This window comes from Perissodus microlepis, chromosome 17 (genome assembly GCF_051167445.1).
Source record: "Perissodus microlepis isolate ML-2025 ecotype Zambia chromosome 17, ASM5116744v1, whole genome shotgun sequence".
In the NCBI taxonomy this organism is placed as follows: domain Eukaryota; kingdom Metazoa; phylum Chordata; class Actinopteri; order Cichliformes; family Cichlidae; genus Perissodus; species Perissodus microlepis.
In genome coordinates, this window is record NC_140477.1 from 23,783,101 (window position 1) to 23,807,369 (window position 24,269).

Consider the following 24,269-nt stretch of genomic DNA (forward strand, 5'->3'; position numbering starts at 1 on the left):
GAAACATGAAGGTGAAACCAGGAGATGTCCTTACCAAGAGACAGTTAACACCATGATCCTTTTCTTGGTAGCTGAAAGCTGGTAACTGTGCAGGGGCGGATCTAGCAAAATTTTGCCAGGGGGCCAGGTTGGGCATTAACAAGAAAAGGAGGGCACAAAAATACATTTCTTTCTTATTCTCATTTAAAATGTCTAGCTTTTAACAAATAATTATCCATATCTTACAACCAAAGTTTTTATCTGATGTCAAATGTATAGAAATCCATTATTGTACATAGTAATTTTTTTGGAGGGTCCCAACATAATTTCTTCAGAAGTAAGAACTGTATATGATGCCAGTGTTTTCCCACATTTTCTAGAAACTTCAATTAAGTTTTATTCTTTCTCATCTGTCTTTCTATCTCCTTTCACTTTTTAAAGGTTGCCATGTTAGAAAAAATATGTTGCCCTGCCATGCTGTTTATTGATGTGGTAAATGAATAGTTTATGAAAATATCACTAAATCTGTCATTTATTATTTTTAATATTAAGTAATGGTCATGTCTCACCTCTAGTCTTCTCTATCTTAATTTTAGGTTTCCACCATGTGTTGTAGATAGTTCAGGAGGTTAACTCGACCAACTCTTTGGGTTTCGGCTACTGTTTAGAATACCAGAATAGGGAGGATGGTGTAGGTTTAAGTTTATTAGATTGATACATATATACCAACAAGACAGTGCACATCACTGTCACAACGACGTTTGTTTTTATTCAAAGGCTTTATGGTTTTTGCTGGTGGGCCGGTCGCTAGTCAAAATGCCTGGGCTGATTTTTTGTCCCAGTCCAGCCCTGGCAGCAGATGTATAAATCAAGCACCTCTGCATGCAGACTGCTTTTACAAATATTTGTAAAAGAATGGGTGAGAGCACAGAGCTAGTCTTCAGCTGTTACTTTGGAACCCGTTTGGATTCAAGAGAGAGAGACTCTCTGCAACTTGAATCTAGGTTTAGAAATTTCTAGTTAGTGCTGGATCACAGGTGATGCTAAACCACACCTTATTTATGCTTCCATAGGTTTAGGCTGCACGGGGGCTTCCTATGACACAATGACTGTTTCTTGACTCCTCTCTTTGTGTTTATACACCTCTACTGTACTTAATCATCAGTAACTATAAAAGTTTGGTTCTTTGCTTTAGTTTGACTTTTTTCTTGCCTCTTACCCCGAATTGGTTGTGGCAGACAAGTGATAGGTGTCCTTCCAGGGGCCTGGGTCCCCCTGAGGCTTCTTCTTGTTTATTATGCTGTCTCTGTAAAGCTGATCTTTGCCTTTCTGAGTTTAAAATGTCAACACTTGGACTTTATATCATATGAGACAGTCGTGTATCAAATATTTTTCTTAGGCAAGTTTGAGTGCAAATACAAAACCATCTGAGTAGCAGCCATGAAAGAATACAGTATATACTGAATATAGTGTTCATCAAAGAGCTATGAACTTAAAAGGGTCCAGAAATATTGCATTTGGCAATATAATGGAAAAGGCACAATTACGGGTTTCAGTAAGAATGCTGTGCTAGGTCAAAATAACAAATATTAGACAGGCGGACTTTTACAACTAGTGATGCAGAATCTTAGGATCATATAATTTGAGGATTTCATTACCTATTAGTTACACTTTTGATTGAATTAAAAATTGCCAGGAAAAAAAGATTAGACACTGCATGCTGGTGACTATTTGGAGATGGCCAAGCCAGCAGGACAGTGTGATGATTGATCGTGCAAACAGAAAGAAAAGGCCCATTGTGAGCTGTCAGAATTGTTTATTTAGATCATGTCTCTACAGTGTGCTTGTGGATAAAAATACAGTGGAATTGTTGAGCTTCATTTTAACACTACAACTAAAAGACATATCTAAAGAGAAGTCATTACCTGAAAAAGAAAATGTCACAATAATAAGCTGCTTAAAAAGAAGATTCACAAGAAGAGCAACCATACCTTTATTCTACTTTCGCCTTAAATGCTCAGTTCTCACATATGACATTTCTGTTTTACAAATAGTGATCTGGCCACATCTTATTTTCAGAACCCACTCTTCTGAGACTTTTGACACCTTCCACAGTAAGCAGTTTTCTTTAAGACCAATTCCTCCACAAAAAGAGCCGGAATAATTTATGAAAAAAAGCACTGCTTTTGTTATTTATTAAAGAATTATTTTGACAATCCACCGCAAGTGAAAGAAAAGCACTGCTTTAATACACATTATTCACTTCTATTATGTCCTAGCTCCTAAATGTTGAGTGTGACTGAGACCTCTGTTTTCAGTCTGTAGAATTATGAACACTTACATGAAACACTGGAAGTCAAATATAATAAAATTAAACAGATAGTTATTCGAGGGTCCAAGCTGAACAAAAATGTTTTAGCTGACTCCTGTGATGTTGCTATTGTTAGCGTCAATTGTCACATCTACACACTGTACATGTTCTGCTTGGACAAACTTGACTTAGAGGCAGCAAAAGCTCTTTGCACTCTTAGACACTTAAAAATGCATAGTGTTCTCTTTTAGTTTGAACTTTTGGGACTGGTGACAAATCCTGGGTGGAAAACCAACTAAAATAAAAAAAAGATCTGTGGTGGTGGTGGTGAGGAGGAGAGGGTTGTTTCACACAATTTGACTGCATCAGTCAGTTGAAGGGGCATCCTGGGGTTCCCGATTGACTGACCCAGAAAGAAAAACAAACAGAAAAGGAGGAGTTAGATAAGGGACAACCCAATTTATTTTTGTGAGTAATTCCTGAATAAAAGATTTTATGTACCTTCTTCTCTTGCCTTCATGCGAGCTACAAAGTTGTAACTTTTATTCCTGCGATAGTTCTCATAAGGGTCATCCAGTGAGACCCCCACACCTTTGTACTGGTCCCATTTATCCCTGATATCGCCTCCTTTAATGGGGTCCTGGATGCCCTGTTCTTTAGCCCCCAAGCCCCCTGAGCCACTCCAACCTACAGCAGACAGGAAGTCATTTTAGGTCGCTTCAGAAAATATCCAAAAATATCATTCTTCAAACATCCTTACTGGATTTAAAAAATAAAATAAAATGTAAATCATAATAATTAGAGCGTACCCATCTTCATCAGTAGCTGATGACCTTTGTTCTCCTCCCCTAACCTGGTGTCTGCAGGTAATTTTGAAGAAGTTGTGCCCAGCACTGCTGTGGAACTACAGAAAGCACGAGAGAAATTCATCATTACACTACAGGATAAAGGTTTTTTAGCAAAGCATATGATGAAAGAGTAGTGAAGAAACTCACGGAGGGGAGGAGCTCCGAGATTTTGGGCCACGCCGTCGCTTGGTGGGTGAATGTGAGCGGGATCGAGACCTGGAGCGAGAGTGACTACGAGATGACCTGGATCTACTCCTGGACCTAAAGAGTTTGGTTGAACACAAATTAGGTAACATGAATCACACTTCAGTCATATTCAGCACTCAAAGCCCAAAACACATTCATTATATCCAACAGCATCGTTTTTAAATAAGAGACTTCAATTACAAAAAAAAAAATGATTCAGTCAGAGATGCATTGAATTAATGATACACAAAGACTTCCATGTACACGCATTATGCAGAGTCATTATGGCTTCACTGCGTAAACCTAATAGAAATACAATATCAAGAAGCCATTGTCACAGGATCTGCTGTATTTACAGGTCTTTAGTCCAACTCATCAAGTTCCTGGTGTTAAATTTGGCCGTGATTATGTGAAAATATTCCACTTTCATTCCGCGGTAATGTTTGATTATAAATGATCAAGTGGATTATTAAACAAAATGGCCATGGGAGCTGGGGTAAGCAAACACGATGGAAAATCAAGAACTGGAGGAAATAGAGTGCATTTCATAGCTTGTGAATGAGACTTCGCAGGTTCTAACAAATCACGACTGAAGGTGCCATGCTTTGATGTGTGGATACAGACCTGGATTGTGAGTAAGAGCGAGAGCGGCTGTGGGAGCGGGAACGTGATGAACGGGAGCGTGACCTGGAGGACTTTGAGGAGTGAGAGCTGGAGCGAGACGAAGACCTCCCTCGGCTGCGAGAGCGACTCCTGGAGCGGCTGCCTCCACGACCACTAGAACCAGTCATCATTGGAGAAATGATAAAACTATCAGAACATACAAAGTTCTGGGTTTAACTGTTTAATACTTTGAAAAGCATGACATCCTCCTTTTAAAAAGACAATTCACTTTATTAAGCACATTTGAAAACAACAATCACTGACCAAAGTGCTGTAAAACTAAAAGAAGAAGCAATAAACATTATTTTATTTCTTTTTTCTGTATTATAAAGATGTGACGTGAATAATGACACCTGGTGACATGATTAGTAAACAACAGTCAAGTTTAAAAAACTCTATTATGAAGGAAAAGCTCACCTGTTACGTTTCTCCTGATCCTTTTTCCTTCTGGCCCTCATCTTAGCCCTGAAGAATTCATACAGGCCGTTCTGCTCCCAGCCTTCACTGAATGAGAAACCAACCACAAATACGTGTAATCACTATTCACTGCAATTTTTAAACAAAGTAGTAGTACTTCACCCAGTTTCTACAGCAATTTCTGCAGATAAACAGCTACAAAAGACTAAGCGGGACCCGAGGGTGTGCTCCAACTATAGGGGATCACACTTCTCAGACTTTAAAGTCTATCCCAGGTTGCTGGAACGGAGAGTTTGTCTGCTAGTCGGATCTCTCATACAGGAGGAATAATGCGGTTTTTGTCCTGGTTGCGGAACACTCGACCAGGTATAATTGATATAATTCACAAACAAACACCTTAACCTCCACATATGTGAACATCACATTTTGGGTTGTCTAAACCATAATACTAAATTTGCCCAATCAGCCCAAATAGCAAAGAGAAATTAAAAATGCATGCCATGAAAGAGTTCGGGTCTTAGGAAGTTAAAGCAGATAACCTGTAAGCTGGAGAGGAAATGTCTCACTAATTTAGTTTCTATAAGGCTAGTAAATCTTACTTACGATTACTGACTGAAGAAAATACGAACAACCCTGCATTTCTTTTTAGCACCATAGCCTGGCTGACAAAGAGACCTTGTTTACACCAACTGTAATGACTTTATGATCTTCTTCACAAATGTTTAACCACTGGAGAAAAGATTAGTCATAGCCATCTTACAGACATATTATATACAGCTACTTTCAAAACTAGTGACAGTCCCTACAAGACTTTTCATAGAAGTTCTACCATTACACAACGCTTCAATCTTAAATATGATCTATTTCTATTATTTAGCTTTTAGGCCTTTAAGGTAGAGGTAAGAAGCCATTACTTAAAAAGCAGTCATGTGACCCAACTGTTTTAGTATTATATTATAAATGCTTCCCTTAAGCAGCATTATTAATAAGCAGAATCCATTTTTATTGGTATTCAGAAGGTAACCAGTTTCATCTACCTATGAGGTCAGATGATATTTATTTCTTCTAAGCTTGACTATTGTAATTGGTTATTATCAGGTAGTTCTTTGCTGAGCATTTCTTCTTCACTCACCACTTTTTACTTTTACTTTTTATGTTTTTATACAGCACTCTGCAATTTTCACGAGTTATCCTTAACTTTTCCCTTTCCACTGACACTAAGTGCTTGTCAGCAGAAAATGCCAACATTCAGACGGGGTCATCTGATTGTTGGAGTTTTCTCTTTATTATTTTATGGTCTTTACCCAGCATTATATAGTGCCTTGATGTGACTCCTGTTATGATTTGGTGGTATATAAATAAATAAGAGTTAAACTGAATCACCTATTCATTGATTTATATTTTTAAATTCTATTATTAAATTAAGTTTAACTGTCTTGTACAAAAAGTGTGTGTTCGTACCTATTCCTAGGCCGATCATGAGATGGAGGGCTGTAGAAAGCTTCCACAGCAGCTAGCAGGCGATCACTGGGTGGCATGGGTGGAGGTAACCGAATGTCCTTGGGGTCCAGAGGTTTATAGTCACAGTCCTCAAGCTGTACAGTTGACAGTAACAGTAAGACCATAAGGCATGCAAACTTTATTGGGGCTAAATGTGTCTATTCTGGATGCCACTTCAGTACAAAATCCATGCTAAAAATTGTAAAAACCACCACGGTACCTCTTTTTGTGTGGTGTATGAAAAAAATTACACTTGTATGGATGTGTGTGACTGGGAGAAAATAGTAAAACAGCACTATATAAGAAGTGTATTACTTGAACCATAATGGCAGCAGTTACTGTTTTTTTACATTTGTATTTATTTTCATTCCCCTGTCCTACAATGAGAAGCAGAGGACTTACTTTAACAAGCGGAGCCATGAGACCAGCTGGCAGGTCAAAGTAGGGCACATTTGGCACCAGACTGGGATCATCTTGCACTGGATGCTGGCGATGACGCATGTGAGGTGAATGGCCATTAAAACCATGTGGCGGTGGGCCAAATTCCGGGTGCTGGCCTCCACCCCAGGGAGGATGTTCAGCTCCCATACCTGGTGGAGGAAGCCTCTGATTGGGATGGTGGTGGGGAGGAGGACCCGGCATATCTGTCAAACATATTTGGAGACTGTTAAAATACACCTGAAAATTAAAAGGCACAGAAACATGCATCTCCTCTGATCTATGACTCTGGGTCTCTCCGCTAACCTCCAGGATATTCTCCTTGAGCATAGTCAAATCGATGTGGTGTATAGGGTGGTCTGTCATAGTGATGTCTGGGAGAAAAGTCTTCCTGCATAAAGCGAGGGGGAAAACGTCCAAAGCCATGTGGGGGCGGAGGGGGCTGGTTGAAAGGAGGTGGCTGCTGGTGAGGAGGGAAAGGTCCTCTGAAATGGGGCGGCCTCTGTAAAAATGCAAGTGAAACACCACAATCATTCATGTAAGTAAGAAGCATCTTTTCTGCAATAAAAGAAACTTAAGTCAAATTCAGAAAAGGATGCAGTGTAAATGTAAGTTGTAAATGCAAAGTAAATAGCAGAAGAAGTAAAACCACAGAAATGCTCTCCCACATGCCTGCATGCGTGGAGGGAATGGTGGCTCCCTCTGACCCCAGGGAGGCTGGTCCGGCTGATTTCCCCATGGTGGTTGCTGGTCGTACGAGTTCCAAGATGGAGGAGCGTGCTCAGATCCACCTGGACCACTCCAAGGACCTCCTTCTCTACTAGGACCTCCACTCCAGTTTCCTGGGTCCCGCTGATCATTCCACATCCCCTCATGGCTGTTCCAAGGAGGGCAAGGTGGTGGTGGCTGGTTTGGATCAAAAGGAGGCTGGGGAAGAGCCGAGACAGAAAGGATGTGACCATGACCTGAGCTTGCCAGTAAATTGCAAAGTGAGGAACTGTGATGATTAAGAGACATGTCACTAGATGGGCAAGGCCAGGGTGACAATGTAGTGTGGCTACACTAATTCCTTCAGCATTAATGATAGGAATTACTAGTTAAAAAGCCCACAATGACACGTCCATTCTGTCAGAAGATGTTTTCCCCTGTAGCTGTCATCCAGAGTGACCCAGGATAGGTCAGCTCAAGTGAGGCCAGTGTGACAGACTTTTATTTCAAACTCTTACCTTAGCTCAATGCTGCAGTTCAAAAAGTCAGAAGAGACTTTTTCTTTGACCATTTTCCTGAAGTATTAAACATTTATTATAAATGTTAACCTGGCCAGCAAATATGATCAAATTAGCTGTTTTAACTATTGTCACTTAGTTAATAGCCGCATTAGGCACCTGTTATCATTGACGTAGTGGGTAGTAGACTGTAGCTGGATAAAAGAATAATAACTGCAAGCTAAATGGAAATATTGAGTTGTGACACAGCGATTTACAGGGACATGGCGAAGGGTCAGGCTGTTGGCTGTACAGAATAGCTAAAAACTGAGCGGAGAGTATGGAGAACTACACTACCAGTCAAAGTTTGGACACACCTTCTCATTTAATGGTTTTTCTTTATTTTCATGACTATTTACATTGTAGATTCTCACTGAAGCGATCGAAACTATTGAATGAACACATATGGAATTATGTAGTAAACTAAAACGTGTGAAATAACTGAAAACATGTTACCAGGTAACAGTCTTGATGTATGCGCAAGGAAATCAGGAAAGTAAATCCCAGAAAGTTTATTCTGCTCCCACACCTCCAGAATCACAAACAGCTTCTTGCCCTGGACCATTCGGACTGTCACCCCGCAACCCACCCCTGCCAACCCACGTCACCAGCCTGAGCCATGGTCTGAGTAACCCCCATCACTCTGGCCACTCACACACAAACAAACCAAGTCTTCTCTTTGTCCTACTTCCCAGCATTTCGCAACTGTTTTGCTATCTAATGTGTGCCTAATTTTTTAACATACTTCTCTTGCTTTGTTTCTATTTTATTCCGACACGGTGTGGAGCACCCACAATTTTGTCATACATGTACAATGACAATAAAAGGCCTATTCTATTCTAAAAACCATGCCGGGCCAACCTGAGTAGGTACCAGTGGAAAAGGGCTATTAGTTACACAGCAATATGCATAGGCTGCTGGTACAAAACTGAGTATTTCTTTTTCACTTGCTGTGTGTTTATAAACCACTTTGCATTAGTTATTATTAATCTCTTTACTTTATAACATAAAGTGCCTTCAGGGGACTGTTGCTGTGATTTGGTGCTATATAAATTATATAACATATAAAACTGAATGTATGTTAACATTCCTAGCTTATAGCACTGGTGCTACAAAGGTTGCTAGTTTTGTAGCACAGCTCAAAAGTTGCAGCACAAGCATGCAATGTGGTGTTTCTCAACATCAACTCTTTAAAATATCTTGTTTCCCACAATGTAAAGAATGTTTGATTTACTCTTTTTTGCTGTTTCTGAGCAGTGCTGACAAAATAAAAGTTGTGCCTTAGCATCGTAAATCAGCCACGTAAACTCCTTTTCCAACTCGCTGTCGTACTTATAAACTTTCCCTTTGTTGTCAGACGCACCTTCAGTTGGTGCACGTTGTGTTTGTTTTATTCTGATGGGCTGGCTCTCTTTTAAAGGTTTAAAATATCGCCCTGTTTTTTTCAGTGTGAAAACACCTCTTTCAAATTCCATTAGATTCTCTGAGCTGCCGGCACATACTATCTATCAGTGGACTGGTGGCAAACACAAAGGAAGTGTGGGAACTGTTGTAGAATTTAAGGCTAATTACATTGATACGATAACAATATGTTATAACAACAGACTACAACTCTGTCACATTGTGACGTACTATGGCTTCACAAAATAACAAAGTGGCTTGCAAAGCTGTCACATGAGTACTACGTATACAAAATAATTAAGCGCACAGACAGTTTTTTTCATTGCACTGTACACCCCTGGAAGACTTTATGTTTCGGTTGAGAGTTGTTAGCTCTTACCTGGCTCTTTCTTGCACGCTCTTAATGTTCACTTAGAGTAAAATCGCCCTCTGTCCTAACTGCTTTTCCAGCTACAGGGCAATGTAGGTTTTAATTGCTTTCCCATTAATAATAAACACCTTTATTTAGGAACTGCATTGTGTGTTTACTTGTGTTATCTTTGTCTAATATTCAAATGTATTTGATGATCTGAAACATTTAAGTGTGATAAACATAAAAAAAAATAGGAAATCAGGAAGGGCTGTACACACCACTGTAGTTGAGAATATCCAGCAAATATGCACTCTCCTTCTGTATCTTTCAATATTTTCCCTCACTCACACACACAGACACACACACACACACAAGAAACACACACAAAAAGGTCTTTACCGGCTGGTTGGGGTTCCAGGGGCTCATATGCTGAGGGTCATACCAGGCAGGCTTTGTGGGGGGTATATCTGAGGGACCACTAGGGTTGCTGGGGTCTGGTGGTCTGGATGAAGATCCATCAAACTCTCCCGGAGGAGGACCTGACATGGGAAGCTTTACATCTCCTGAACACAAAAAAGAGACATCATAAAACAAACATACATGGACTTGGTCAGGTTTAACTACATTGCTGTCTGTATTATTGCTGAAGTCCTAAATTATCACCTTTAAAGTGTTTGTGCTAAAACGTCATGTACAGTAACACGGGCATGGAGACCAGCACTGACTGGCAGGGGCTCTAAACAGATGACATCAATTCAACATATAAGACTTTAAGAATGCATAAGCATCTACCTAAAATCTATTTAATCTATCATCTGTGATTATATTGTATTGGTCATCTCCCTTAATTAAACAGGCAGCCTTAAAGTGTGAAATATTCATCTACAAAAACACAGAAATGTGTCTATTGTTTCATTGGCTGATAGTGCCCCACAGGCCTCAATTGAAACAGACTAACATGCAGCGGTGCAAGGCAGCCCAGGCAGGGAAATGTTGCTTTTAGAGACATAAAATGAGTCGCAAAAGTCTATCTCAGGGGTAGGCAACTCCAGGCCTCAAGGGCCTGCAGGTTTTAGATATCCCCCTGGGTCAACACACCCGAATCAAATGATTAGTTTACACCATGTTTAGAAAGAGAAATTTTGAGCATGAATCAGATCCCTGCATCTCTCCCCTGTTGGATCCTTTGTTTGGTGAATTCCTCAGCACAACACCATCAGTGCCTTGTACTGAATTGTAAGTACTTGTAAGAATAAACTGCTCACAAGACAACTCCAGCAGTATAACCTCCTTTATTTAATGCACAAAATTTCCACAACAGGATCAAATACTGAAAATCAGTTTATAACTTTTATGTATTTATGTGTTTTTTCTGTATTGTTGGTTGATAATCGGGCTCTTTCCATTAAAATTAAACTACCATAAAAATTACAGACTGTTAATGTCTTTGCAAGTGACCAAACTCGCAAATTCAGCATAGGATCAAATAATTATTTCCCCAACTGTATAAGCAGTTGGCATGATCTCATGCATGAGGCTGTGCCTCTGCTTTGGTTGAGTGTTTTTCCACTCACCAGCTTGCGTGGTCATAGGGGGGGGCTTTTCCGGTTCAGCTGGGGCAGCTAGCTGTCCTACAGGGGCAGACTGTGGTTGTGACTGATGTTGCTGCTTCAGACTAGCAACAAACTCGTCATGCTGAGTCTTCAATGCCTGGATCTGCTGCTGGAAGGCCAACTGGACTGGCTGCACCACTGCAGCATATTCTGTTATCAGGGACGCCTGAAAGAAACAACAGAATACCAGATAAAGTCTATGGTGGGAAAAATACAAAAAAAGTCATGAATGGGGCCGGGTAATATGAGGAAAAACATATATATACACATATATCCACATACGCACACACACACACACACACACAAACACACACACACACAAATCTAGATCGATCAATAGATCGATATATAGATAGATACATATATATTGTTTTGATTATGTTACTCCTGTTATCCGTGGTGATGCACACCTGACTACTTTCTGACAGATTCCAACGACTGCTGCTGGTCCATAGAGCCGTAGTTGTTGGGAAGAAGGTCACATTTATTAGCTACTGGGATATATTTTCTCTTGCTGATATGTAGAACTCTGACAGCACTTTTTCTTTTTGGCTGGTTTAACGTTTTCTTTGGCGTGTGGGGAGGTGTTGACATGCTGAGTTGAAAACATTCTTCATTTTGCAGTGGATGACTTTTCAGGTGGTGGAATACGTTCGTGGTACTGCTACCTTTTGCAGCAATAACTTTACGGCATCTTTTGCAAATTACGGCATTTTGTTTGACATCCTTATGAAATCCAAACCACTGCCAGATTATTGATCCAGGGCTGTTTCTCTTTGGAACTAGCTCGTCTGACTTTTCTTCAATTATAGTTTCATTCCCTTGCTCATCTGAAACTCCCGCTATCACCATATTTTCCGCCATCTGGTAGTATAAAAACATGCATGCTCAGCGCAGTGTCCCAGGTAGAAAATTTTCCAGTTGGGAGGGGGGATGCATTCACAGCATGTGGGATAAAAACGCCTGACATTGCCTCCTGTCACAGGGGCCTGGAGCCTAACCCAGCTCCAATAAGGCGAGGGGAGGGCTACAAGCTGGACAGTAGGGCTGCACGATTTTGCATAAAATGAGAATCACGATTTTTTGGCTTAGAATTGAGATCACGATTCTCTCACGATTTTCTTTTCCAGTATAAATATTTATTGCACTTATTAACTGCACATCAACTTTGTAACAGTTGAGACTGAACATAAAAACAATAAATAAACATAAAAACAACAAATGTCTCACGTTTTGTGGTTGCCGCAAAATGTTGTACTGCTTGAAATTCCGTCTCCACCGTTGCTCGACACTGCGTGTATAGAGCAGGTAGTGCAACAATAGAAAAATAGTTGCGGGATGGCACTGTGTAGCGTTTGTCTAGGGTGTTGATCATTTTCCTAAATCCCTCGTTTTGCACAGTGTTGATGGGAGCTATATCTTTGGTCAGGTGATAAGTAATAGCCTCCGTAATTTCTTTGTGCCTGCGGGAGTTCGACGGGTATAGGGGGAAGCGCTGTATAAGGTTCCCGTTATTGATGTTTGGGTGGTTGACCGGGACGGATTTTCTCCTGTCACTTTCTCGTCATCCCTGACGTGTTCTCCGTTGTTTTTCCCCTGCTAATTTTAGCATCACACGGCACAGCTTCTGTATCATGTGGTATAAGGCTCCGCCCTCGTCATTTGTTGAGCAGGAAGAGTGAGCGCTTGTTTTCATGCAGATTACGTCCCGGATCAAAATGCGGTACAATCGTCGTCGTCTTTTTTTTTTTTTTTTTTTTTTAAATCGTTGTCATTTGGAAATGAGATCGCACATAAGTATGAATCGAGATCGCGATTTTCTAACGATTAATCGTGCAGCCCTACTGGACAGATCAACAGTCTGTGGCAGAGACCTTCTTACTGTGAAGCAACAGTGGTAACCACTGCAACACCATAGTGCCCAATACTTACACAACAAAAATCCTGAAAGTGAAATATTTGGGTCCAACTCTAAAATCTGATTGTTAAGACATGTTCCTGTCACCTGGTACTGGCCAAGGCCCAGTGCTGGATTCTGGAGCTGTTGAATGGTCTCCTCATCAAAGTACCCATTTTTCTCCCAAAGCTGCAACAACTGTGAAGGGAGAAGGAATGTCAGAAACAGAAACCTTTTTCCCGTTCAATAAATGGAGGAGAAAAAACTTCCTTTTAATCACCAGATCTAAGCTACTAATAAACTGATATAAATGAATATTCATAGCTGAAGCTGCTATAGCAAAGAAAAACCAGTTAGTGTGTTAGACTTGGAAAATATGTGCCTGTATTTACCCTGGTGATCTTCTGCTGTTTTTCTTCCTCTACAGCTAGAAAGCTTGTGCAGTAGATTGGAACAACAACTTTCTGCAGCGCTGCCAACAAATCCTTCTGCTGCTTCCGCTGGCTGTGTAAAACATTAAAAGAATCACAAACAAAACATTGAGGCACATAATCCATTACAATACTACAATAAATGAGCAATGCCTGGCTCCTGCATGCTGACCCACAGCATGGGCAAAGCTGTGTGCTGAGCCCTCTCCTGTACACCTCCCTTCTCCAATTCAACAGTTATTGGCCTCATCAGCAGAGGGGACAAGACTGCGTACAGGGAGCGGGGTAAAAAAAACTGGCAGGATGGTGTTGAGCAGAACACAACCTTCTGCTCAACACCATCAAAACTAAGGAGGTAGTGATTGACTTCAGCAATCAGAACATGTTGCTCTCCACATCAACGGGGACTGTAATCAGCGAGTGTCCTCCGTTAAGTTCCTGGGGACCTGTCATGAACCACTAACAACAACATGGCCGTTAAAACCAACAAGGACTCCACATCCTTAAGATGCTAAAAGGAACCATCTGGATAAGAAACTGTTGGTGGCTTTTTAATTGCAGCACCACAGAGAGTGTCCTGACCTACAACAATGCCTGGTATCCTTATGGCTTGGTGGCAGAAAAACATGCAGAGGGTCATTAGACAGCACAAAAGATCATTGGCTGGACCTTACTCTGGAGAGATGAGAAAACTTCTGCCGAATTTTCTCACCTGTTCAACAAAAAGCCCAGGACAGCCAGGTTGAGAAACAGCTTTTATCCTGCCATCAGAACACTGAATGCTAAGCTCAGTTAATGGGCTGAGTGAGCTTCACTCATCAGCCCCATCTGCAATATTCCTGTGTAATATAAAACAGTCAAAGGTACACCTTACAGAGACCAACAACTGCACATTTTCAATACTGGATAAAACCAATTCATACACAGTGTGCCACTTGACAAAGTTTCTGCTTCTTCAACGTGTGGTATTGCTACATTTTTCTACCTGTAGCGCTACTGTAGTAACTTTGTATGGACAGGTAATGTGAAAGAGGGTATAGTTATTGCTACATAACTAAGAGTCAAATTATTAGAATTCTCTCACAGTTTGGTACCTCAGTTATTCTTTAAAAAAGGATGAAAAACAGAAAAATTATGAAAAAACCTTCCTAACTGGAACATGAAAAAAAATATCTCCACTATTCTGACATATTACCTGTTTCAAGCTGTTCCCATACACTTTAAACTATGGAGGACCAGAAGAGCCATGCAAACCTTTGGCTTATTTGAAGCGTGTCAAGCAGGTTTCAGAGCTAATCACATAGAAACAGCTTTAATGAAGGTTACAAATTATCTTCTTATGGCCTCTGACAGTGGACTCCTCTCTGTGCAGCGTTCAATACTGTTGACCATAACATTGTCTGGCTATTAGAGCATACTGTAGGTATTAAAGGTACTGTGCTGCAGTGGTTTGCATTCTATATATCTAACAGACTCCAATTTGTTCATGTAAGAGTCCTCTTCACATACGAAGGTTAATTATGGAGTTCAGTGCTAATGATGCCAGAACCAATTGTGTTTACATTATGCATGCTTCCCTTAGGCAGTATCAACAGAAGGCATAGAAAAAACAAACAAACAGGAAAGAGAAAGGCAGTGAGGAAAATTGATTTTACCCTCTTTCAGATTACTTATAATGCTACTCCATTATTCGTTTTCTCACAGATAAAGTACACAAGTAAACTACATGGGTTCATGAGTGTATTTAGGTTTGCGTACCAGTGATGAAGAACGTCATTCGTTAAGTAGATAAGGTGTAGGCGCAGCTCAAAATGAGCTGTATCAGCAGTGATGCGGTTGCGTAGATGTGATGTCATCAGTTCACAGTGCTGTGGGGTCTTGGCATTATTGAACATCCAGTTCTTACCAGCCTGAGGAAGAAAAACAAAAGTGAAATGTAAATAGCTCTAATTATAATAACTCTTTACATGAACGAATTGTACAAAGAGAAAGCCAATGGGAGGAATGATTTCCTGTGTGGCCCTGATTCATAGAAAATCCTATCGTATGTCCTTACCGAGATGGCATCTTTGGTGCAGGTGTCTATAATGGGTTGAAGCAGGTTGTCAAATTCTGTTATGTCCAACTGCGTTTCCAGCAGCAGCTTTTGGGTCTGCTGCTCCATAGCTAAAGTAATGGCTGCAGTGACCTGTTCCTACATTGAGAAAGCATTAGAAAATTTATTGGTCAACACTGGTCTTGTGATGTCCCCTCAGCCACTTGTATCACACCCACCCAAACCCAGACCTCCCTCTCCCCGGCCACCTCCCCCAGCTTCTCCGAGGGAACACCAAGGCGTTCCCAGACCAGCCGAGAGATATAATCTCTCCAGCGTGTTTATTTCTTGTATCACATGCTCTTCATTATTATTTTGTTTAATGCATGGAGCGATAACTACTTAATTTCTCTCCAAGCATTCAAGAGTGGGTCCCAGTTTTGTTAGTACAGATAGTTACTCTTCTGTAAAGAAGTTATATGTGCAAAACAGAAATTGTCTTGCCCTCACAAAAAAATTCTCCAATCAACTCCGGACAACTGAAACATTCAGCAAAGACAGACTTCAAAACAAAAACGTTCATCAACAACCAGTACACGGGAATAAATGTTCCTGGAGGGAAGGATATGCTTCTTTCATTACATTTTTTCCACTTCACCTGTCTGAGCGTGTGCAGATGCTGCTCCTGCTGCTGCAGATTCCACTGGCTCTGTTGAATGAGCTCATCTATAGCGGGCGCAGAGGGTGGAGGTATTGGAGGTGGAGCAATCATCGGCATCGGTGGAGGGGGGATATCAACCACATCTTTTGCACCAGGGTTGTATATTTCTGCACAAACAAACAAACAAGCAAAAAACAGGACTGAATGTTCAGTCCTTAAGACAAAGTGTTTCTTTTGTATAGCTGCTGCTGATGACAACATGATGGCCATGAACATAATTAATAAATCATGAAGAGAAAAAAAAATACTGCTAATCTGCCAATATGGTTTTCTGAGGAAGAAATAAAACATGGCCTACATGAAATGTTCCAAGTAGAGGAGTGAACACAATTTAAGACATGCAATCAGTATCAACACATCCCATCCTGGTACTGCTGATTGCTGCAGAAACAACTGGTGCGCTGAGGTAACCTGTTGGCATCGCCACAAACAGAGGCTGGGCTGCTCGATTAAATGAAAATACATTTCTGTTGTACCAAGACTTCCGAGAATGTATGGACACTGTGAATTTTAAGACAGAATGCAATATTTGCAAATCTCCTAAATCCTTGCTTTATTCACAACAGAACACAGATGCTTAAACTGAGAACATCTACAGTTTTAAAAGGTAAATGGACAGTACTTATTTAGCATTTTTTTACTCTGAGCTTTTTACTACAAGTCCCATTCACCTAATGTCAAACATATTCACAGAGGTGCTTTTTTTCTTTCCCTAACCTTGTCTAACATTCACACACAACTAGGGTTTCAATAGCTTGTCCAAGAATACGTAAACGTGCAGAATGGGGAAGCCGAGGATTGGTAGACAACCCGCTATACCTGCTGAGCCACATCACCCTAAGAAAAATATTTGCTAATTTTAAATTTGATGGCATCTACAACAGAAGTAAAAATTGGCAGTTTCACCAATGTTCAAAAAACTGTCTAAAAACTGAGAAACAATTTCATACATAATATTGTTTAAAAATTTCCAGAGAATCTAGAGAAATCACTGTGCACAAGGGACAAGGTAGGAAATCAGTATTGGATGCCCCGACCTTCAAATACTGCAATAAAACCAGGCATGGTTCTGTGACGGAAATCTGTGCATAGGCTCAGGAACACTCCCAGAAATTACTGTGTGAGAACACAGCTCACAGTCCCCTCAACAAACGCAGGTTAAAGCTCTATCATGAAAAGTAGCCACGATCGTGGCTCAAGAGTTGGGAGTTCGCCTTGTAATCGGAAGGTTGCCGGTTCGAGCCCCGGCTCCTTGGGCAAGACACTTCACCTACCGCCTACTGGTGTTGGCCAGAAGGGCCGATGGCACGATATGGCAGCCTCGCTTCTGTCAGTCTGCCCCAGGGCAGCTGTGGCTACAACTGTAGCTTGCCTCCACCTTGCCTAGCTTGTGTGAATGTGTGTGTGAATGGGTGGATGACTGGGTGTGTAAAGCGCTTTGGGGTCCCTAGGGGGGACTAGTAAAAGCGCTATACATTTACCATTTACCATATGAACATGATCTAGAAACATTGCTGTCTTCTCAGGACCAAAGCTCACTTAAAATGGGCCGAGGCAAAATAGAAAACCGCTCAGAGGTCAGATGAATCAAAGTTTGAAATTGTTTTTGAAACCATGAATGCTGCATCTTCCAGACTAAAGAGGAGAGGGAACATCTGGCTTGTCATCAGCAGTCAGTTCAAAAGCCTGAATCCTTGATGGCAGAGGATGCATTAGTGTCAAATTATTTGACAGCATGTATATTTGGAAAGGCAGTATCAATACTGCAAGGTATATGCAATATTTAGAACATATGCTCACATTCGTCTTAACCAGTCTCCTCATTTGCCAGATGTTTACACACTGTTATTAAAAAAGGGACGCTACAGAGGGATGACCGCAGCCCTGTCCCAACTTTTTTGAAACATTGAATTTAAACTCATGTTATAGCTTTCCTAAAATGATACTTTTAGGATACGCTTTGCAATGTTTACCAAATCCAAACTGAACTATTCTTCAAAGTTACAAGTACAGACAGAGGACTTCAAAGGACTACGTTCAATTTGTGATGCAGAATAAATGTTAGAAATGTTTTGTGGATAGTACCAAGCCAATTTTTCCACTGCTGGAATTTCAACTAATAGAGAACACATTAAATATGTTAACAGTCTTATTGCTGGCCATTTATCACCAAAGATATTAATGCAGTAAAATTCATTTTATAGAAAAAAAGTGAAACAAAGCCAAGTAAATGTTATCACTTAATAATATAAAATGTTCAGAACATAATCATAAACTTTTCAGTAATTACAGGAGGATTACATTTGCATTACTGGATAAATAAAACTGTATTCATCCCATATTTGGGAATTATTTTATTACAGCATTTGAACTGATGCTAATAATCATAAATAAGAAGAAGAACAACAACTTTGTCTTAGCTTAAGATTTAGCTTCTGATGCCACTTGCCAATAATATCTGTAATACTATAGTACTGACTGTAGTACTAATTTGAGTACCAAGAAATAAACAAGCTGATCTGGGCCAAGACTTTTCCAAGAATTAGGAAAATAATGCAGAAACTAGTTCAACCAATACTGACATTTTTTAAATTGTGCAGCCCTTATTCTACAGCTGCCCTGAGCAGAAGCATGTTACAGACAAACAGGACAAACAACACCCTGCTCTATTTGTGTCTGTGTCTTTGTATCTGTGCATGTAATCAAACCTGCTTCAAGATGGAGGATTAAGCATTTTAATCAAGATCATTAAGAAGGTATGGCCAAGAGAAATTCACTGAAAAAGCAAAAAATGTGAACATGCAAAATGAAAACAAACCAAAGTATTTTAAAGCACAAATGTTGTGTCATCTGGCAAAAAAAAATGCATAACAACATGTGACTTTCCAAATAGAATTTTTAAATGTATCTGAAAATTCTGATTTTAAATAAATACCTTTAGATTTATACTCCTCCCCATCGTGGGTAGAGGGATCTAAGTGGAGAAAGGCAAACTTTAATGCATTTCAGTGGTATCACACAACTGACAGAAGAACACCATGCAAAACTGCACAACACTCTGCTTTTAGTATCAGGCTGCTGATTAGGTGACTATGTTTCAGTAATCAAAGCCAACTGTAGGACAGTAAATAATGTAATTTACTCTCATATTAAGTTCACTTCTTTGTAAAGATCAGCATCTATGCCAAGAAAATATTTGTGTTTTGCTCAAAGAACTGCTGTCCTCACAATAAGGACGTGACTGGATTGCTCCTCATGCAAGAATATGAGAAGGTTCTCTAAAGCAGCATTGCTGAAGCTGCATGTGGGAAGTTTCATATATTTTTACAGCTTTTTAAAGATTTAATTTGTGCATAGTTAGTACAATTACTATTTTGACTTCTTTTGAAAAGTAATATTTCAGTGATATTTCTTACTAGATTTTAAAATATAAATAAAAGTATGTAGCTGGCTGGAAGCCGTTCAGTCCCTGCTCTGAGGAAGAAGCTCCTCACTTCAACAAGCTGACACCAAACTAACCCCTTTGTCCCTGCTCTTTTTCTTCAGGTTGCAGCAGTTCTGGGCGCTGCTTCCAGTTTACAAACAGTCTGCCTTGTGCCCCCCTTGATTCTTGGGGATGGACTGGCTGAGGTTTAATAAACTGGTAGGACAATGTTGGGAGGGTGTGCTCATGACAGACAGAGTCATGTACTATACATCAACTATACTCTGACCATCTCTCCTTGCTAATGGTACTGACCTACAAACCCCTCATTTGCAGAACTAAACCAACCAACAGAATGATTAAGACTTTGTCTACTTCAAGATTGCTTTGAATAAACAGACTGGAGCACTTTTATGGACTCTGATGTAGAAGTGTACAGATTATTTGTTCTATCCTACATCAACTTCTGCACTGACCTGGTCATCACATTGAAACTAATCAAAGTGTTCTGAAACCAGAAACCCTGGGTCAATAAAGAGGCCAGAGAGCTGCTTAAAATCAGGGATGTTGCTTACAAAGCCCAGGACACGGCATCTTATAGCCTAGCAAAAGCAAATCTCAAACACCGCACTGAGGCTTCAAAGAACAATTACAGATTCAGGACAGTTTCAACAAAAACAACTCAGATAATATGTGCCATACAACATTTGACAGACTATTAAAAGAAAAACCCTCAAAGTAATCAGTAATCCTTCCCTGACTGAAGCATCGTTTTTGCCCATTTCAGCAGGTACAATGACGCAAGCGAAATCTACCTCAATCCCCTACCAGCCCAGCCTGAACTGTCATTGGAAAGAAATGACATTAGGAGTGTTATTGCAGAGAATTAAACCCAGAAAGGATACAGAACCTGATGGTGTTCTGGAGTGTGTTCTGCAGACCTGCACTGACCACCTTGCAGAGGTTTTCACTAACATCTTTAACCTCTCTTCGATTTCTGGGAGTGCACAACATGCCTCAAAACTACAACCACTGTGCCCATTCCAAAACAAAGAACTAAGAGCAGCCTAAATGACTATCATTCAACTACACTTACCCTGATGATAGCAAAATGCTTTGAAAGACTGATTGTGGCTCACATTAAGTGATCACAGCCACTCTGGACCAGAGTCAACAGAAGAAGCCATCAGCCTTACACTCTATACCACCTTAGAGCACTTCAACAAACAGGCAGGTACTGTAGAATGCTCTTCCTGGACTTCAGTTTGGCTTTCAATACCAGTGTCCCCGCAAACTGGTGTCCAAACTCCCAAACCGTCTCAGCCCGACCATCTTTAGGTGGACCCTGTATTTCTTAACCAACTATCCCCAGACTGTCAGGATGGGCAAACGTGCATCCTCCACCCTCAATGTACCAAAGGGATGTGAGCTGAGCCCTGTTCTGTAAGACCTGTTCAACCTTCAAACGTGACAAACACCATCATCAAGTTTGCGGACGACACACAGTCATTGGCCTGATCTCCATTAACAACAAGACTGCAGAGAAAAAGTGTAGAGCCTAATCGCCTGGTGCCCCATCAACAAGCTTATACTACACAGCAGCAAAGCCAAGGAGACTGTGGTGGGTTTCAGACAGTCAAGAAGAACAGAACTTGACCCTATGTACATCAACTATACTCAAATGCTGCTACACACATACACACACAGTCTACACATGCTTGCTAGCCTTCCTATTACAACTTCTGTGTAATAGCACTACATTGCTATACTGTGAAACTTGCACATACAACTTGTGAAGTCATTACTAAATTTTCATAATGTTCTTAACTTTGCACATACTTTTTATGACCTTGTACGTATTTTGTATTCTTTTATTCTATTAATTATTTTCTTCTTCATGTGTACTTTTAAATATTTGCATTTTGCACATTTTTTGAATATTTTGCATGGGCAGGGGTTGCCAAAATGTTGTTATTTTGTTGTCCTACACAACAATAACAAAAACACCAAACTTGAATCATAAATACCGGCAGTCGCCAGTGCTACCCTCAGCCTTCTAACAGACATACCTATGGTACCAGTTTCAAAATCCTGTCATCTTGTTCTCAAAGTATGGCATTCATTTTTCCTAGATGCACCTGTGGTATCAATTTGAAAATCCTAGGGGACTTCCCTCTTGCGGAATTGCATCCACAAGATTCTCAGAAGATTTGACCTCTGACCTTAACAGGGTAACAAGAAACCCAATCAGCCTTTTACGGCTGAGTGATAAAAGGAATGCCAGCAGCACCTGTACAACAGAGGCACTAGACTCAGACAGTTCAAACTGGGAGGTAAAATACACGTATTACTTCCCATTTGCAATTCAAAATTACTCGCCAACTGGCAAGGACCCTTTATGGCCATTTGGCGAGTGGGGGACATAGATTGTGAAGTGGGGTGGACACAGGATTGGTGCCACACAAGTATACCACCTCAACCTCCTAAAAGCATGGAGAGTGACAGAATTTTGAAACTTGTTGTATGCGCGTAAATAAAGAGAAAAACACCGAACAAAGAAACTTTATGCAAGGTACATATAGAGGGGTTCCTGTAGTGGCAAACTTGCTACAATGCCCACTTAGCTATTTACATTATAATTCACTGATGTCTCCTTGAAGACTGCTGAAAAAGCTGTATGTGTAGACAGCGCACTGTAAGATACTACAAAACAGTGCTTCATCTGCTAATCCTCCTTCCCAAATGTCTGATATGAAAATTATTCTTTGGACCCCACCAATGTGTCTTTGATTATTGAAGAGATTCTAAATTTAAAGATTTGTATTTTCAAATTTAGCTGCAACAGTTCCTTCCACAGATTTGCCAGGTTGTTATTAAGCCAGACCAAAGTGTCATTTGGACACCTTTTATCCTGTAGTGAGATTCCAAATCCACTGTCTTTAGTGAATAGTAAATAATTCTGCCAACATATCTGGTGCATGTACTGGGTTGTTTTGTTTTTTTCGCTTTTATCTGTAAAAACAGTTTTTTAGTTTGAATATTTCTATCATAGTAAGAAATCCAAAGTACTGAACATCAAATGAACTTAATATTGCAATACTAAATTGACCTCTATGTGAAAATTCTGTTTTTATCCTGACGTGTCAGTTTAACTACATACGTTGCTGTTGCTCCATAGCAAGTTTGTACTTGTAGTAGCTGAAGTATTCGCCCCCAAAAAGGAAGGAAAACTTAGGGTTGTCCTTCTGTTTTTCCATCGTCATCTTCTCAAACTCTGGGCCATTTCGGGCAACAAACTGGGCCAGCTTATCAATCACATTTCGAAGCTCTTGATCTGTGAAAAAAAACAAAAAAAACAGACATAAATACAGTGAAAAATGTGTTGTAAAAACCTCAAAACAGAGACACTGAAACAGACAGAAATAATAGTGTCTAAAGTGCTTTTAAAAAAACAAATAAAACAGATTTAGGAAATAATGAATTTCTTCTGAAACAGAAACATCTAGGAAAGAGGTTGCGTAATCATTAATTATTTCCATATTTCTACATAGTATTATTAAATCAGTTGGCTGTAATTCTACTCTTAATCGTGCTGCTGTAGCACAAAAATATCTATAAGGGATCTTCTTTCTATGGGGGTTCTTTTTCTTAAAAGCCAGCAGCCGTGAAAAGTTGGAACAACTAACGTTTACTCTCCATTACTGGATTATTTCTACACTATTTTTCACGTTAGTTGGTGCAATGCTTACACACAGAGCCTGGTTAAACATTCATCCACTTGTGATCGGTGACCTTAATCAATATGCTAAATCCAATGGTTTTGTTAGCTATGTAGCAGATAGCATGGGTGCTCGCTTACGTTGAATCGAAATTTAAAATAGCTGTGGTGTACGGCTCACCTTCGGGAGGACTGGGGATATCCATGTTTAACTTCTATTCCAGCGAACTACTTAGCCAGAATATGTATGTAAAAACTCGGCCAAATTCTTTACTTTTTCAGAAAAAGGTATATCAAATTCCCCCAAAATCACTTGCATTGCCGCTGCTACGCACAGGAAATGCGATACAGAAACAGCGCCACAAAAGATGGCTATGGGATTGTCTCCAGCGCCCCCTGCGACTGGGAGGAGTGTTCGCGCCTTGCTCGTTTGGGTGGATTGATGGTTGCAGTTGCGAGTAAACGTCCAAAAATGAAAATATTTTTATTTAACTATAAGTAAGATACTAAAAAAATACAACATTTTAAAATATCTTTAGTCCTGATATTTATTATATAGGCTTGCAAATCCTATCCTAGAAAACATGGTTGAAACCCTGTAGTTTCTCTTCCTGGTCAATATAGGAGGCAAAACCTTTGGACAGTTAGACCAAACAAGACACTTATCCAGCTGGATCCAACACCCAGTCCAATGGGAATGCTGTGCTATCCAGCTGGTCATTTCAAATGACCCACTTGGCAGTGCAGAGCTATCTTTTTGTTTGTTTGTTGTATGATCAGGAGCAAGAATCTACATATACATATTTTGAGCTTGGCAACACAGTGTTTAGCACTATTGTGTCACAGCAAAAAGGTCCTGGGTTTACATCCACAATCTGGCTATAGCCTTTCTGTGTGGAGCTTGCATATTCTCCTCTGGTTCTCCAGCTTCCCCCCACAGTCCAAAGACATGCAGTTAGACAGATTACATTAATTGATGATTTTAAGAAGAATTAAAATGGTATTTACCCAGAATAATAATTAGATTAACAGTATCAGAAATTTTGTTGTTCAACCCACTCATAAAAGAA

At 40.2% G+C, this 24,269-nt stretch overlaps 1 protein-coding gene across 2 annotated transcripts; it reads right to left on the bottom strand.

Moving 5' to 3' along the window:
• Positions 1–1,775: 1,775 nt before the first annotated feature.
• On the bottom strand, positions 1,776–23,553 carry cherp (calcium homeostasis endoplasmic reticulum protein). 2 transcript variants are annotated; one of them, XM_084910150.1, is made up of 20 exons: positions 23,381–23,553; positions 22,642–22,815; positions 18,993–19,031; positions 15,995–16,164; positions 15,358–15,495; positions 15,060–15,211; positions 13,263–13,374; positions 12,979–13,068; positions 10,935–11,139; positions 9,760–9,923; positions 7,015–7,269; positions 6,649–6,844; positions 6,307–6,548; positions 5,866–5,999; positions 4,405–4,491; positions 3,949–4,101; positions 3,286–3,399; positions 3,100–3,194; positions 2,792–2,977; positions 1,776–2,693 (listed from the first exon to the last, which is right to left on the bottom strand). In XM_084910150.1, exons 1-20 carry the CDS (start codon positions 23,403–23,405, stop codon positions 2,656–2,658), a joined length of 2,769 nt encoding a protein of 922 aa, XP_084766276.1. In that variant the 5' UTR covers positions 23,406–23,553; the 3' UTR covers positions 1,776–2,655. The 2 variants fall into 2 exon arrangements, with proteins under 2 accessions (XP_084766276.1, XP_084766277.1); XM_084910151.1 differs by lacking the exon at positions 18,993–19,031.
• Between the last annotated feature and the right edge of the window lie 716 nt (positions 23,554–24,269).

Bases quoted from the DNA above. Each gene is read 5' to 3' on its own strand.
- cherp (XM_084910150.1), bottom strand. From the start codon at position 23,405: ATGGATATCCCCAGTCCTCCCGAAG. The intron at 16,165-18,992 runs GTATTTATTTAA...TTGTTTGTGCAG, and splicing joins GGAGGAGTATAAATCTAAAG to AAATATACAACCCTGGTGCA. The intron at 3,400-3,948 runs GTCTGTATCCAC...CAAACTCTTTAG, and splicing joins CGCTCTTACTCACAATCCAG to GTCCAGGAGTAGATCCAGGT.